Source organism: Aptenodytes patagonicus, chromosome 2, assembly GCF_965638725.1.
Source record: "Aptenodytes patagonicus chromosome 2, bAptPat1.pri.cur, whole genome shotgun sequence".
Lineage (NCBI taxonomy): Eukaryota > Metazoa > Chordata > Aves > Sphenisciformes > Spheniscidae > Aptenodytes > Aptenodytes patagonicus.
The window spans coordinates 148,466,359-148,483,354 of NC_134950.1; the positions used below are offsets into that span (position 1 = coordinate 148,466,359).

At 38.3% G+C, this 16,996-nt stretch overlaps 1 protein-coding gene across 2 annotated transcripts in view; it reads right to left on the reverse strand.

The window, feature by feature from the left end:
• Positions 1-913: 913 nt before the first annotated feature.
• MINDY3 (MINDY lysine 48 deubiquitinase 3) overlaps positions 914-16,996 on the reverse strand; it is a 60,129-nt gene continuing 44,046 nt past the window's right edge. For both annotated transcript variants that reach the window (XM_076331615.1, XM_076331616.1), the window contains 5 exons: positions 15,091-15,163; positions 14,133-14,205; positions 6,610-6,697; positions 3,279-3,350; positions 914-1,979 (listed from right to left, as the gene is read on the reverse strand). In XM_076331615.1, the coding sequence (XP_076187730.1) occupies positions 1,830-1,979; positions 3,279-3,350; positions 6,610-6,697; positions 14,133-14,205; positions 15,091-15,163 (456 nt within the window). In that variant the 3' untranslated portion in view covers positions 914-1,829. The remainder of the gene's footprint in view (positions 1,980-3,278; positions 3,351-6,609; positions 6,698-14,132; positions 14,206-15,090; positions 15,164-16,996) is intronic.

Genomic DNA, 16,996 nt, shown 5'->3' on the forward strand with positions numbered 1-16,996 from the left:
AAGTGGCCGAGTTCATTATGGGGCTCATTTCTGTGCTTTTCACCTATGTACTGATGCTCTCCTGCATTTGGGAATAAAAAGCCTGACAATTTAAGACCCATTCAAAATAGTGAATCACTTAAGTAGAAATTGCAAGAAAATGTGAGAGAAACAGCCCTGCAAACTCCAAGGACAGTTAAGAAGGAGGGGGAGAAGGTGCTTCAGGTGCCGGAGCAGAGATTTCCCTGCAGCTCATGGTGAAGGGCAGGTTGTTCCCCTGCAGCCCATGGAGGTTAACAGTGGAGCGGATATCCACCTGCAGCCCGTGGAAGACCCCATGCCAGAGCAGGCTCAACGAGATAAGGAGCTTTTTCGTCTATTTTCTTCCCCTGTCTTGCTGAGAAGAGGGAGTGAGAGAGCAGCTGGGTGGGCACCTGGCAGCCAACCAAGGCCAACCCGCCACAGAACTACACTGTTCACCCATTTCCAGATGTAAATCTAATAGGTATATTGTACAGTCTTACAGAGGCCATATCAGCAAAGTGTCATGCAAATGATGTTCTCTTTCTACCACTACATGCTTTACAGTGCAAAATCTTCAACAAGGGTTTCTCCCCCACACTACATACCTCATTTTCGACCAAATCAGTTTGTTTTCCTGTGTGATGATCATTCTAGAGTCATACTGTTATTTACACATGAAAATAAATTTTTTAAAAGTAAAGAATTCTGAAGGTGAAATTCAGCCCTGCTGGCAATAGCATAGGCTCTGCAATCACAGTTAAGATGCAATAAATTATCTTTTGTTGGTTTTTTTCCTGAGATCTGTTCAACTCGAAACCTGACATTTCTAAACCCATAGTCCCTTTTCATCATCTTAGAGACGCAGTAAAACAAGTTCGATTAAAACCAAATTTAAAACAATACATCATGATTCAAGGAAAAGATTTTATTTTAGGGCTAACAAGTTGATAATAAATAAAGGAATATAATAACAGATGTTCCCATGCACTTAACACATACAATAGTGCTGGCTTACACTGCTGTTTGGACAAATTGAGAAGAGGTATTTGGCAATATTATAAGTTTGAATAGGTTAGAGATTATAGAACAAGAAATTCTTTCCGATGTTTTTACATTTCTTTTATACAAATTCAAATAAATATTAATACATCTGTTTTTCCCCAGATTTTGTGTTCACTTTTAACATGCCCGATAACTAAGCCACAGTAATATACAACTGCCAAGAAAGACTATTTATGAATTATACTTATTAATATTCCTAAAATGTATCATATTTATGTCACGTTGTGCAAGCTCTTTAGGTAAAATTAGATTTTAGGAAAAATTGCAGAAAATTTAAACTCATTAAAACATATTCAGTGCAAAGGCCAGTCTAGTCCACAGATTATGGTACTGTAATGTAAGCCAATATAATTTAAATAATAAAACATGCCTATATGATTCAGAGGAAGCTGAATATGTTTTTTGTTTTAAAGATCTGATATCTAATATGCAGATTCTGCAATATCAGACTTTTTCAAATCTTCATGAGATGGCAAAATAATGTTAAGACTTCATAAGTAGGCTTTTTTTTTTTTTAGGATAACTCACATTAACAGTACTACAGTGGCCAAAAAAGACAAACTATTATAATAGAAATCAATCTGATTAAAAAATTAAATATTCCAATTAACACTGAAAAAGTGTTTGTAATCATTATTTACAATTCATCAATGATACCAGTGTATAACTCCACACAGTCAAAGTATACCACTTTCCAAGCAAATACCAATTCTTGTATCCCCATTCAAGCATTCGATAGTAGTATGCTGTTTATGTGCAACATATCAGTTTAAAGAAGGAGATCGATCCGTGGTCCAGAGTAGTTCTATATATGGCCATTTGGTTTGCAAGCAGCGTTTTACAGGAGTGTCATCGGTCTGTAGCATTGGTTCTTCAAAACCCATAACAACTGCTGTGCCTTCTACATACATGACCTGTCAAAATAAATCCAATTATGTCAGCCTATGTTTGTTTAAAAACTCTAATATGAGATGATTATTTTCACCAGGTTAGGAGCGGATTTGTTATGACACATTTTTTTTTTTTTACTACAAAAATCAAATCCATGAAGTTTTTAAAAAAAAAAAAAATGAAATGAGGTATGAAATCGAAAAAACCTAATCTCTTAGACTCAAGTGCCTGAAAATTCTGATCAGGCCATGTTCATTTGACTGTTTATTTCAATAGACAGTAAAGGGCAATAGACAGTAAAGGCCAAAACTGGGGAAAAAATAAAAAATCTAGGAAATGCAATGCAAAAATACTGCGACAACAGATCTTTTGCTACTGTTGCAGTTGCAACGTTTGATATGGTTATTTTTATAGGGACAGTGTTCCTTAGACTTAACTTTATGGAACTAATTTTCCATAACATGGAACTTTTGTTGCAAATCAGCTCTATTCATAAAACAATATTTCAAATGCTCTAAGCAGAATCCTTTGAAAACAAAAATTTGCTTAAATTTTCTTGATTATGTATATATGTTCAATAGTAAAGATAAACGCATCTTTGAATGCTTTTGCCTGCATTTTGGGGTATGAAACTGCTGGAGATTTCACAGGGGTAATTTTAAGAACTTAAATCCAAGCTATGCTGAAGCTTGGAGTATATACATTTTCTCCAAGAGTCTTCTTACTTGAAGTTATTTTTGGTCCCTGTGTCTTAATGCCTTATACTCTTCTACCCTAAATGCTAATTCAGGAACTAACTTAGAAGCAGTCATGGTGTGTCACGTATGCCACTCCTTCCAAGAAAGCTGAAAACGAAACAGGTCATTTTTGTCCCCCACTAAGTGGTTCCAAAAACTATTGATTTCTGATGCAGTTCTGGAATACTAAAATATTTCACAAAAAATTCCAAACATCTCAACGTAGATGTAGGGTTACTTACAGAAGTTGCAGTTTGTCCGTGTTACATCTCCATTGTCCTTTACAGTTCAGATCCCACTTCTCATGGATAAGCATGAGAAGTGCTCTGTTCAAACGCATAGCTTAAGAGATGCGGTCTAGCCAACTGATCCACTATACTAGTTAAAATATGATCAGGAGCACAAAGCAGCTTCCAATTCCAAATATATAATTTTGGAAATTATCGAAGTAATAGTTTTGTAAAAAGTCTGTTTCAGGTTAAAGTATTTTGCCTGTAACTATCGTCAGTTTTACAATTTAACACAGGGAGTCAGTTCTGCATACTAATTGTTATTAAGGCTAGATTTATGTTTCTTAAATCTTACCTTTTCGTTATAGTTAGATTGCTTCAGTCCATTGTAATGGTAAACAGTGAATGACTCTGAAACCCTAGAGTCCTGGTAGAAAGAAGACAGTTAATTTCACGTCACGTATACACTGTGCCTTGACAGTCTCTTCTCTTTACAACTAGACAGATGCATTTAAACTCAAGGAAATTGAAAAGAAGTACAATTTCTTTTAGGTGACATCATCTTGAAGATTTTGTTCATTTTACCTTTCTCATCAGAAATAATAAAAAGATGTGAGTAAATTAATGGGTAACGCCTCCAAGAGCAAGTCATGATTTTCTGTGTTTGTCTGGACACTTTAAGCTACAACTTCAGCACTGAGCATGTAGAAACTGTCCTAATTTTTCAAGTCAGACACCTTACGTAGTAGCCCCACTCACATGTATTTATGACTGTTTGGATGCTACTAAGTTAAATATTTACTAGGGACCAGATCCAATCTCCAACCCTCCATTTGAGAGCTAAAAAGTTATTTATGCCCATGCCTGCCTAACTGTAAACTAATTGTGAAGACATCTGTTCAGCTGAGGCCTAATAGCAGATGGACTGCAGCTGTCAACCTTTACCACTCCAGGTGTTTAAATGCTTTAGTCCTAAAAGGACTGAAGAGCTTTGCATTTCACTGAATCAAGAAACACAGATCAGGTGTACCATCATCTCTTTTATGCCTACTGGACCAGGCTCCAAAGAAAAGCTTACCCCTTTTTTAAGTACATGGAGGTAAAGGCTGGAATGAGAAGAAATCTGCTCAGGTTACAGTACATCCATCAGATTACGAAAAGCCCTCATTCCTTTTTCTCCTCTTAAATGATTCAAAAACCTTATCTCTGTATGGGTCTCTCCCAGCAACCCAGGCTATTCAGTGGAGGGAGGCTGGTGAAAAGGAAGGTAAGTGGTAACTCCACTTACAGAATTTGCTTCACAGAGATGAATAAAATCAAGCGTTGCTGGGAAAGAAAGAGGACATTTACTCTTTTCCCTGAGGATGGTATGCTCACCCTGAAGGAAAAGTGCTGCTTTCTAGTTCCTGTCCCATGGATGTTAAGAATTTTGTGCAGTAATTTTTTCCCAAAAAAAGGGCTACCATGGAATTCAGGAATCCCCCTCTCCAGGTGACTGCCCTAAGCACTAAAGAGTCAGGCTTGTGCTCTCAGGCTGAATGATCTTTGAATATTTTTCTTCCAAGCCACCAGCTTTGAAAAGGAAAGCTGAGATCCCTTCCTGCTTTTGAGGTGGAGTTTAGTACTTTCTAGGAGAGTAAGAATGGGGGTTTGAATATTCTCAGCGAAGAAGGAATCGAATCTGGATCTCCTGAGCACTAAATAAGTGTTCAGATATTGTATAAAGGGGAACATCAACAATTCCAACCATCGCTGGCATCTGCTATTTCCTCACAGTATTTTAAAGAAAGACATTCATCTTCATTTCTGCAGAATTTCACTTTCAGAAAGAATTCTGAACAAGGTGTCAATATGGGGAAGGGTTCCTGCTATCTGATCCACAGAGCACAGACAGATTGGAAAACATATCTGTGCCCCCAGCATTCATTCAGTAACCGATACTGACAGGTCCCAGTCCAAAATCTGCTGATTGTTCAGAGTGTACCCTTAAGGCAGTAACACTTCCCATGTTTTGTACTGGAGCCAGTGAAGGTTCAACAGCACAGGCAAAACTGAGTGGTGGGGAGTCACATGCAGCACGGAATTAGTACTTGACAGACAGGCATCGACCTGGGGGCTCCAACTTTACGGCAGTCACTCTCTAGGTGACTAAGGCGGACATCCGCCCATGATTCCACCATGCTCCCTTCTCCAGCTGCCCTTCTTCAGTCAGCAATGCTCTTCAGCAATAGGCAACAGAGGCAGCAGCCCCATACGATGGCTGTTTTCTCCTCCAGCTACCTATGGCCCGCAGTACTGGACAGTTTAGGCACAGCCAGTTATGGAGGATGTGCTTTGGCTTTCTGAACTTCATTCTAAGCATCTGGGGCCTAAAATTAAGCAGTGGAGTCTTCCAGATTTGCAAGTGTAATATAATTGTAAGAAATAAGATTAAATTATATTAAATTGCAAAAATATTTCCACTTCTGGATATACAAATGAAAGGAAGAAGAAACAGTTGGCAAAACCACAATGCAGATGTAATTGTGTAAATCCAGAGAAAATGAACACTCGACTCCTTCTTTTTCCTCTAGATGATGAATCATCTCTTAATGACGTATTCAGTCCCTACCATCTTTGGCAGTGCAGTTCTAGTGTCTTCTGAATGAGCAGATTGTTTCATAGTACAGAATACTATACCCAAACACTGCTGCACAACCCTTAACAAAAACAGTCTTGCTGAAGGCATTTTAAAAATATTAGTTTCACATTTCCTTGGTTGTAAAAATTAAGCCATATAGTTTCAATGACATGTTAAGCCACAAAAGCCTCCAAAGAAGTACTCCTCTCAGCCCTTCTCTTGCCTCACCAGCCTACCTTTCTGTCACTGGCGAAACCCTCTCTCTTCTGCCAATACAAGCATTTGCATGGCCATGGAACAAGCTTCCATAAACCTGCAAAGAGAGCTCTCATCCGGACCAGTCCTCTGTTCTGGTTTACCATGTATCTGTACAAAGAGGTTCCTGGTGCCAGGAGGGAGGCAGCATGAGGGCAGGAAAACGTGACCCAGGGCAAAGGGAGAAGAGGACAGCAGTGCGAGGTTAACACATGCTTCTCAGTGGTGGTGCTATCCTAATGAATATATGGAACAGACTGAGAGTTTGAAAGTAATTTTCCATTACCCTGGCAGATACTGACTTCCACATATGCTAAACATAACTCTATCATGACTTTTTGTTAAACTGTCAAAAATTTTACATTATTAGAGATATATATAAAGATAGTTTTAAATATGTTTGTAATCTTTTCCCATTTGCTAGCAATTACAGCAGACATTTGTAATATTGATAAAAACAGTACAGTCATTTATTCTCAAAAAAACCAAACTCAGATGAACTTTCTGAGTAGGGAACCAGCTCAATTTCATATGCAAAATGATTATATATTTCCTGAAGTTAATTTTAGAACTTGTCACTACAATGGAGTTTCCTTCCAGTGTAAAGCTGACAAAATCATGGGCAACTTATGCAAAACGGAAGTCTACAGTGTGTTGTGTAATAGAAGAAGTTATTTGCTGGTCAGCTGTGTCAAATGAATGCAATACTTGTTATTAAAAATAGCTCTGTGATATTGATGGAAGTGTTTAATGAATCTCAAAGCCAAACAGAATAGACAATACTCTGCAGCAATAAAGCTATATTGATTACCTGCTCAGGGAAAAATTCTTGCAGAAAGGGACCCAGTAATATGATGCCCAGTCCTTCTGGGTCTAATTTGGTCTTCATGAGGTTTACACTATGACAAAAACATTGAATATAAAAGTATAAGTAAGACATTTTTATTCTTGCATGACTAAGTTATGCTGTGCTACCACAGTACTGGCCGCCAAGTATAACAATACTATTCTATTTTTAGTCATAAATGACAACTGCACCAGAATGGCATGCAAGTTGCCAAACACGGTTATTTTTAAATAAAAGTAATCTGTTATTTTAAATTAAATAAGTGATAATTCTGAAGGACCACCATATTTGGTAAAATAATTTGAAACCCATATAATCTAAAACCAGGTTTACAGCCCAAAAGGCGTTTTGCTGTCTTGTAAGCATTCTTGAACTTAGATACATAAAACAGTCATCTTTTAAATACAGCTCCGTAACTGCCAAACAACCTGTTTCTAAATGGAGAGTTGAAAAGCCTCCAAGATTTTCTAAGTACACTGAAATAAAATTAACAGATACATTTCTTATTTACATCATGTCCTTGATATCAAAGAAGCCAAAAACAATAAATAATGAAAATATTAACAATACTAATCTGAAAGCCTTACTGCATGAATATGGTATAATTTCAGGTCACTACAAATGAATGTCAATTATAACTTTATATTTCTATTTAAGCAATATATTTCTACAGGCATCAGATCGCTTAAACATTTATTTGCATCTACCTATCCTTTTGCCTAAGTTACAAGTTGTACCGTACACAAGAATGTCCTCATTGGGTCAAACCAACCGAGCGTCTTGCCCAGTATCCTGTTTCTGACATTGGTCAGTAGTGGATGCTTACGATAGAGTACAACAGGGCAAACATACAGTGATATCCTTAGTTTACCCTCCCCATTTCCATCAGTCTGCTGCTCAAAGACATCTTCAGTGAGAGGCAGTATCTAAAACACAAAGATATATATTTTTTCTTTCCATGCATGTGCCTAATTGGCTTTGAACCCATATACACTTGTGGCATTTAATAAACTCCACTCTCAAAATTAAAATTGAACTATGGATTCTGGGAATAAGTATCTCCTGTTTTGTACCTGCCACCTAATTCAGCTTGATGACACCTCATTTTTGTATTGTGAGAAGCAATTAAAAATCATTCCTATTTATTATGAAACTCCTGATTTGAGAGACCTCTCTTACATGCCAATGGTTGTCTCTCTTTTCCAGGTCGAACAGTCCTAACCTAGTTCTTCCTTGTACTAATGCCATTCTGTACCTTCGATTAGCCTTGTTGCCTTCCTGATACCTTTCTACAATGTTCTTTTTTAAGATGGAGTGAAACATCATGCATTTATATGATGGTGTAATTCCTAGAAATCCCACTCCATATGCCTGTCTAGTTCACAGCCCAACAATGTCTATGTAAAATCAGGATTGTTTTACCCCATGTGCAATCAATCTACATTTACTGTATTGAGACTTCTCTGTTACCCTATCTTCCAGTAACTTCTGTGGCTCTTCCACACCATTTTTTAATATCTCAAATACTTTTGTATCAGCAGCAAACTATCATATTAATCCCTACCTTCAAATCCTCACCGGTGCCATGACAAACTTCACAGACCTAACACAAATACCTGTAAAATTCCTCTAATGATCTCCCTCCATTAAGAAAAAATGACATTTTTATCCTTTGATCAAGAGACAAGAAAACCTTCCTTCTTATCCCATGTTAACATATGAAACATTTACATGTGAATTTTCCCCAGAAAAGGATTTGAAGGCCAATCTAAGTACTGTTGTCCATTTGTCACCTTCTTTCTGGTACTGTCTGGTACCAGGACAGTTTACAGTGGTATGTAACCTAAAATAGTTCAGCAATTTCATTCTGATGTTTCTTCAGAATTTTGGGGTTTTTACTTATCTTGGCACTTCAGACTCTTAGTTACTCTGACCACCCATAAAAAGGCTTAAGTGTGGAAACCTCCCTGTAATCTTCTCCAGTGAAGATGAGAACTAATCTCTATTGTCTCCCCCAGTGAATATGAAGAGGAATTCACTACACTTTTCTTACTGACTTTGAATACTTCTTAATATTGGGGATCATCTATCAGAACTGCAGACCTCTTGAAAGTCTCCTGGTTCTGATGGGCCTAAGAAAATGCTATTAGCTTTTATTTTATAACTTTGCAGATTAGTCGTCAGAAGATTTTAACTCTGCTTTATTTTGTATTTACATTTAACGCTCCATAAATGTAGATTCTTCCCTATTTTCTTAACGTAGGCACTACATTTTCCTTTCAGAAGAAACAGTCTTAGCTTCTTATAGCTGCCTCTTTTACCACCTAGGCTTTTAACCACCTAGGTCTCTTTTGTTGGGTGCTGTGGGCAGAAGGTGTCTTTGTTGATGATAACTTCCTTCTCCAAGTGGCAGAGGAGCCAACGAGGAGACGTGCTATGCTGGACCTTGTTCTCACCAACAAGGAGGGGCTAGTGGGGAATGTGAAGCTCAAGGGCAGCCTGGGCTGCAGTGACCATGAAATGGTGGAGTTCAAGATCCTTAGGGCACCGAGGAGGGCGCACAGCAAGCTCACTACCCTGGACTTCAGGAGAGCAGACTTTGGCCTCTTCAGGGATCTGCTTGGCAGAGTAGCATGGGACAAAGCCCTGGAGGGAAGAGGGGCCCAAGAAAGCTGGGTAATATTCAAGGATCACCTCCTTCAAGCTCAGGAGCGATGCATCCCAACAAAGAGGAAGTCAGGCAAAAACGCCCGGAGGCCTGCATGGATGAACAAGGAGCTCCTGGACAAACTCAAACACAAAGAGGAAGCCTACAGAGCGTGGAAGCAAGGACAGGTAGCCTGGGAGGAATACAGAGAAATTCTCCGAGCAGCCAGGAATCAGGTAAGGAAAGCTGAAGACCTGATAGAATTAAATCTGGCCAGGGACATCAAGGGCAACAAGAAAAGATTCTATAGGTACGTCGGGGATAAAAGGAAGATTAGGGAAAATATGGGCCCTCTCTGGAATGAAACGGGAGACCTGGTTACCTGGGATACGGAGAAGGCAGAGATACTCAATGACTTTTTTGCCTCGGTCTTCACCAGCAAGTGCTTGAGCCTCACCGCCCAAGCCGCAGAAGGCGAAGGTGGGGACTGGGAAAATGAAGAGCCGCCCACTGTGGGAGAACATCAGGTTTGAGACCATCTAAGGCACCTGAAGGTGCACAAGTCCATGGGACCCAATGAGATCCATCCGTGGGTCCTGAAGGAACTGGTGGATGAAGTTCCTAAGCCACTATCCATCGTATTTGAGAAGTCGTGGCAGTCCGGTGAAGTTCCCACTGACTGGAAAAAGGGGAAACATAACCCCCATTTTTAAAAAGGGAAAAAGGAAGACCCGCGGAACTACAGGCCAGTCAGTCTCACGTCCGTGCCTGGGAAGGTCGTGGAGCAGATCCTCCTGGAAGCTATGCTAAGGCACATGGAGGACAGGGAGGTGATTCGAGACAGCCAGCATGGCTTCACCAAGGGCAAGTCCTGCCTGACTAACCTAGTGGACTTCTCTGATGGAGTGACTACATCAGTGGACATGGGAAGGCCTACAGATGTCGTCTATCTGGACCTCTGTAAGGCCTTTTGACATGGTCCCCCACAACATCCTTCTATCTAAACTGGAGAGGTATGGATTTGATGGGTGGACTGTCCGGTGGGTGAGGAATTGGTTGGATGGTCGCATCCAGAGGGTAGTGGTCAACGGCTCAATGTCCAGATGGAGGTTGGTGACGAGTAGCATCCTGCAGGGGTCCATATTGGGACCGGTACTGTTTAGTATCTTCATCAGTGACATAGACAGTGGGATGGAGTGCACCCTCAGCAAGTTTGCAGATGACACCAAGCTGAGTGGTGTGGTCGACACGCCAGAGGGACGGGATGCCATCCAGAGGGACCTGGACAAGCTCGAGAAGTGGGCCCATGTGAACCTCATGAGGTTTAACAAGGCCAAGTGCAAGGTCCTGCACCTGGGTTGGGGCAAGCCCCAATATCAAATACAGGCTGGGGGATGAAGGGATTGAGAGCAGCCCTGCCGAGAAGGACGTGGGGGGACTGGTGGATGAAAAGCTGGACATGAGCCAGCAATGTGCACTCGCAGCCCAGAAGGCCAATTGTATCCTGGGCTGCTTTAAAAGAAGCGTGGCCAGCAGGTGGAGGGAGGTGATTCTGCCCCTCTACTCTGCTCTGGAGAGACCCCACCTGGAGTACTGCATCCAGCTCTGGAGCCCTCAGCATAAGAAAGACACGGACCTGTTGTAGCGGGTCCAGAAGAGGGCCACGAAAATGATCAGGGGGATGGAACACGTCCCCTATGAAGAAAGGCTGAGAGAGTTGGGGTTGTTCAGCCTAGAGAAGAGAAGGCTTTGGGGAGACCTTATTGCAGCCCATCAGTATTTAAAGGGGGCTTATAAAAAAGATGTCGGCAAACTTTTTAGCAGGGCCTGTGGCGAGAGGACAAGGGGGAATGGCTTTAAAGTAAAGGGGGGTAGATTTAGACTAGATCTAAGGAAGACATTTTTTATGCTGAGGGTGGTGAAGCACTGGCACAGGTTGCCCAGAGAGGTGGTGGATGCCCCATCCCTGGAAACATTCCAGGTCAGGTTGGACGGGGCTCTGAGCAACCTGATCTAGTTGAAGATGTCCCTGCCCACGGCAGGGGGGTTGGACTAGATGACCTTTAGAGGTCCCTTCCAACCCAAACTATTCTATGATTCTTTCTAAGCTCTTTTTGATTATTGTTGCATATAAGCATTTTATCCTTTTGGCTACCACTTATGTGTCTTCATTTTTAAGTAGCTTCCTTTCCGGGTCCTAACATAGTACTAGTAGTAAATTATTTGGCTTCTTTTTGTTTCTGCCTCAATACACACAGAATGTGTTTTGCAATTCTTAAGAGAGTGGCTCTGTTAAGGCCCTTGGAAGAGGAATTTTAAAATTCATAAAACTGAATGTGATATCCTATAAACTATGTTAATTTAATATCTAAAAAAATATATTCACTACTTAAGTGAAACTACAACTGAGGATTTGCAAGATACTGGACTTTAATCCTTCTATTGCTCGTTCTTACTGCTCTCAAAGTACAAAATTTAAGGTATTTCAGTAGCTGTCCGAAACGTGCTCAAATTCTTGAAATGCTGTAACAGAGTTCTAAAAATATTGTGTTTTTAAACAGAACCAAGGCAGATTTAAGTAAAGATAATTTTGAAAATGCACTTAAAATTATGTAATAAAATTAAAGCAAGCTATATACTCACTAATGAAATACAAGAACTGTTTAAAAATGCAGAGCCATACTAAGTTTTTAAGTATGGGCAGTGTACAAAATTAAATCAATTAAGCAGGAGGGGAGATTTAATAAAAAATGATTGCTGTATGTTTCAGCTGAGGCTTTTTCATTCAGCAAATAGCTAACACCATTCAATGTTACTGATATTGCAGCAGAGCTACCAAAACGTGTGTGTGTGTACATGCTTCAGTGACTTCACTGCCAAGTCTAGCATCTTAACTGAAGAGGTTACAAATGTTGGGGTGATGATACTGATGGCCTTTGTACTGTTACGGCTGAGAAGTGTATGGGGACACAAGCCTCCAGCACTGGTCAAACAGACAGATAGGATAAAATGTTTTAAACCAGCTAAACCTAGATTGACAGATATACTCAAATCGGTGCCCTAAAGAGTACCAGGTGGTTTTTAGAAACGAATGGACAAAACAAACGAGAGCCGGGTTCTCAGATGTATTTACTAAAAGACTGGAAAATTTTACTACAATCACATGCAATGGCATTCAGTACTAGAATGGCTAATCCACCTTGTTAATTCACGTCTGCTCTACAAAGTTTTCCCCTCTATAATTCTTAAACTCTAAGCAGGTCTGGCCGTTATTCATCTTGAGATTCTGAGAAGCTTAAAGCCTTGGATTAGATGATCACAAAGAATTTCCATTTAGTTCTTGAACTAAAAAATGTACACTTGGAAGCAATGCCTTTAATTTTACTTAAAAAGAAACAAGCAAACAAACAAACAACCAGAAAAGCCTGCATGGAATTTGAAATGTGTTGTTTATACTTGTGTTCCACATTAAGTAGACAGGACATCTAGAACCAAAACAGAGTAGGTCCTCAAGACAGTAATATTAGACAACATTTTTATTTAAGAAGAGATATTTCAAGAATGAATATTCCATGGTTTGATCATGGCTTTTCAATATAGCAGGCCTTCTGACTGCCTCTTTCTACATCAATTTATATTCGTTGTGCTATGCACAATAAAATAGGGCAGGGCTATGCCACAAACACCCCGAAGGCCACACAGCCAAATGGAAAAACCGCTGAATGCAGAAAGAGGATTTCTGCAGATTTATTGAGGCAGTAGAACAAAAAGGCCAAAAGAAAGCTTCTCAGACCTATTAAACTAAGGTTTTTTTCTTTTTTCCCCTTTAAAAAGAACTTTTGCAGATTTCACCATTTATTGACATGATACGAATGCTAGCATTTTTGTCTTGTATTTTCTTTGGTTTTAGTTTCCCGGGTGTCTTTTGATTTCGGTTTTCACTCCTGTTCTCCACACAGAAGAGCTCAGTAAACTTTTTTGTACTTTGTAATATTTGAAAGGACAGAAAATGGCAACAATCAAATTTCAGATGGCTGTGGCAAGTAAACTTGCAGTTGCCACAACCATTCTACAGGAACCTGATTTAGACCCCAATAAACTAGACCATACGCTTACGAAAGAGCAGAACCATCTTTTGGAGATGTAAAAATGTTTTTAAAATAAATTTACATTTTCAAATGTAAAAATAGCTCTCCTTTCTGGGTTAAGCATTTAGTGGCAAAACATGGTAAGCTTTGACACCGAAGGTTAACTACTGCCACTGAATATTAGTCCTGTCTGTCCTTATAAGATCTAAAATAAATTACCTTTTTCATTTGATAATTTTATCTCTAATCCTAGGAATCAAGGCGTCATTTCTGGAAACAAATGACAGTTATAAACACTGCAAGGTACTGAGTGTTGGTGGAAACAAATTGTAACTGAAGCAGTTTCAGCTTCAAACTCTGTAGATAGATCTAGTGATAATCCAATGCTAATCTGCCTCTGAGTACCTTGATTGTTTGGCTCTTTTGTAACACAGTTTCACTCTCATTAACATACAGACATATATTCACGACTATCTCCTCAATATGTAGATGCTGTAGGTTTGAGGGTTTTTTTGGCTTCTAGTTATCACTACCAAAATTGGAGACATTTTAATTTTAATTGCTCCCATTTAATTTAAAGCTGACTTAAACGCTTCAAAATAACATTCTGTGCCCAGAATGCAAGCTAGGAAAAAAAAATCTAGAAAAAACTCTAAATTATAATTGATATGTGGTTAATTGAATCCAGACACCCCCCCCAATTATAATTAATATGTGGTTATTAATAGTATTTTAAATTTTATTATACTTACTATTCAGGATCTGAAACAAGGTCCAGAGCCTTCATTACATCTTCTAGCAGAGTGTCAGGTATAAAACCATTATCTGAAGAAGTAGCAAAGCTTCTCATTAGGAAAAGAAACAAAATGCTTTCCAGGAATACAAATTTTATTAAAGAATACAAATACTGCATATCTTTATCTCTAAAATTTGCAAACAAACGGTGGGGTCCTAGAAGAAACATAGTTTTCAAACACTTCTCTCCCACCTTAAAAAAAATGAGGAGTGCAATACAGAAACTGCGGGTTTATCATTCATACACTTAGAAGCTTAATACTTGCTAAGAATTCAATCTCTTTACAGCAATCTCCATTTGATACCATGGGAAAATAACTGTATATTTTTACCCTTTTGATTAGTTAAAATAATACCTGAATTTTAGACATCCTCTGTTTTCCAAAACATAAGAAAATTTTCAGTGTATGCCACATACATTCAAGAACAAAATTTCATGAAGAATGCAATCATAGTGGATCAGTTATTTTATGAAAATGTAATATACGATAAATCAAATTATAGTTAAGCTTTATGTTAATTACCAACAACATTACATGGTTAAAAAGCTTATGCTCTAAGAAGTCTACTTCCTACTGCACAATGTTGGACTCAACTTCCCTTACTGCAGAATTCTCATAAAATTTCTTCATGTCACTTGTAGATTGACTACTGTATTGAAAATTTCTTGTCTTAAGTACTAAGTATTTCATTCCTCTCTTAATCAGCTCAGGTGTAAACAGCATATTACCCTGGCATGGAAAGGACAATGGGTTTGAAAGTGCAGTATTTGGAACAAATTTTAGAAAATAATGGTCCTATTTTTGAAGAGATACCCTACACAATGCAGTATTCATTACTATTTGGAATTTGTGTCTACTGAATGAGTACATTTCGATTATAAAATCTGATTTCAGCAAGAAGTACAGCCCTTACCCTCAGGGTCATATGTCTGGAAAACCCTTCTAGCTTGTTCTGAAGGCGCTTCAGGAGCAACAAGGGCCATATCCTTAGGGAAAAAAAAAAAAGAAGAAAACTTTCAGAGTATTCTTAATTCAAATACAGATTACTAAGGAAATACACAGGTTTAGACCTTAAATTAATGAAAATTTAAATACAAAAGAAAAATTACAGTAATTTGGCAATATTGCTGATAGTGACGTAAAACAATCAAGAAATATGTTAAAGATTGTTCCACAAACTTCCAGACAAATTTTATGTAAGTCTTTTCACGCAGATGTTGTGGCACAAAAGCTACTTGGAGACTACATGTGTTATGTGGAGATTTAGATTTATAGTATCATTCTTTATATCTGAAAACACATATACATGTACCAGTGAAATTTAATGTGTACTATGCATACATTGAAACATATAAAAATTACTGAGATAGAAAGCTGTGAGAGAATGTTTCGAAGGCCATTTCACAGAATGGCAGAACACAAATTTGTTAGCTGCATGAAAAAGTATGATTTCAATAGTAGCTATTGTAATGCTTTTATTTATCTGTGACTTTTTAAATCTCAAATACAATCATGCTTTCCAAAACACATGCAGAGAGGCACATGTCTATCTCCTATTGTAAAACCAGCAAAAAGCATATCCCTCTGGTTTTATGCCAAAAACATTATTATAAAAGAAGTTAAATTGATAAGTTATTCAAAGGAAATGAAAGGTGGCATAAAAGCTAAGAAACGCACCTATTCAAGATACCCTTTAGTTTAAAAAGATACAAAGACTTGATGTTCAAATAGAGCACGAAATTCCAAAATAGAGCTCCAAAAACTGCTCCTAGGAGTACTTAAATCCTATATCTCCTCTTGCAAATTTATGATCACCTGTGTTGTTTTTCACATAGAAAGGAAAATGAAAAACTTGCTCAGAGGGAAACACTGCATTTCACAATACCCCCTCTATAGTTTTTCCTCCTGTCAAAGTGAAAATGTAATGTTACCTGCTGTGCTATGAACAGTAAACACAAACCCCCAGAAATAGCAACACTGACATTACTCTGAATAACATTAAACCCTGGGAAACACGTTTTTGTTCATATTGTATTAAGTAAATGGATTTGTTACAAATCAAAAAGTTACCTTAAACTGTTTCATAAAGTATACATAATCTTTTTATTTCCTGATCATTTCAACTTTGCTTTCTGAAGATGACTTAGATTTTCTTGAAAGAGAAAATCACGTTAACATCCTCTCATTATACCTGTATGTGCCACCATACCAGTGGTGATTAGTACAATTAGTACAATTAGTACAATTTAGACCAGTGAACTTTGGTCTAAATTGTACAAGTCTGTATTACTTCATTTGAAGGAAGGCACAGAAAAGAAATCAGAAAATGTAGAATTAAAAGATGCATAGTGACCTACTGTTCTTTTACCAGATTAAGAAAACTGCTTCAGGAAAAGAACAGAAACGAATCATACATTTGACCAGAATTCCACTCTTAACCAGTTTCTCTTAATAGCTGACTCCAAATCAGTCAATAATTTAAAGTATACACCTAATGGCATCCAGCATATACTTAAAAACTTTCCTGAATGAAAGCCAACTGCCTAGGACACACAAAAAGGGATAACATGGAACACGACATACACTTAACAGGCAACAATTTTACTTTGAACACATGAATGATACAGCTATTGCAGGCATAAGGTGCATACAGTGGGGATTACAGAGCTCCTCTCATTTCCACGTACAGAAGAGAGAAATATTTGGTCTTCTACAGGATTTCTTTTTATTATTTATAAATATATATATATAAAATATATATTTATACTATTTATTTCTTTACCGAGAGGGTGGTCAAACACTGGAAGAGGCTTCCTAGA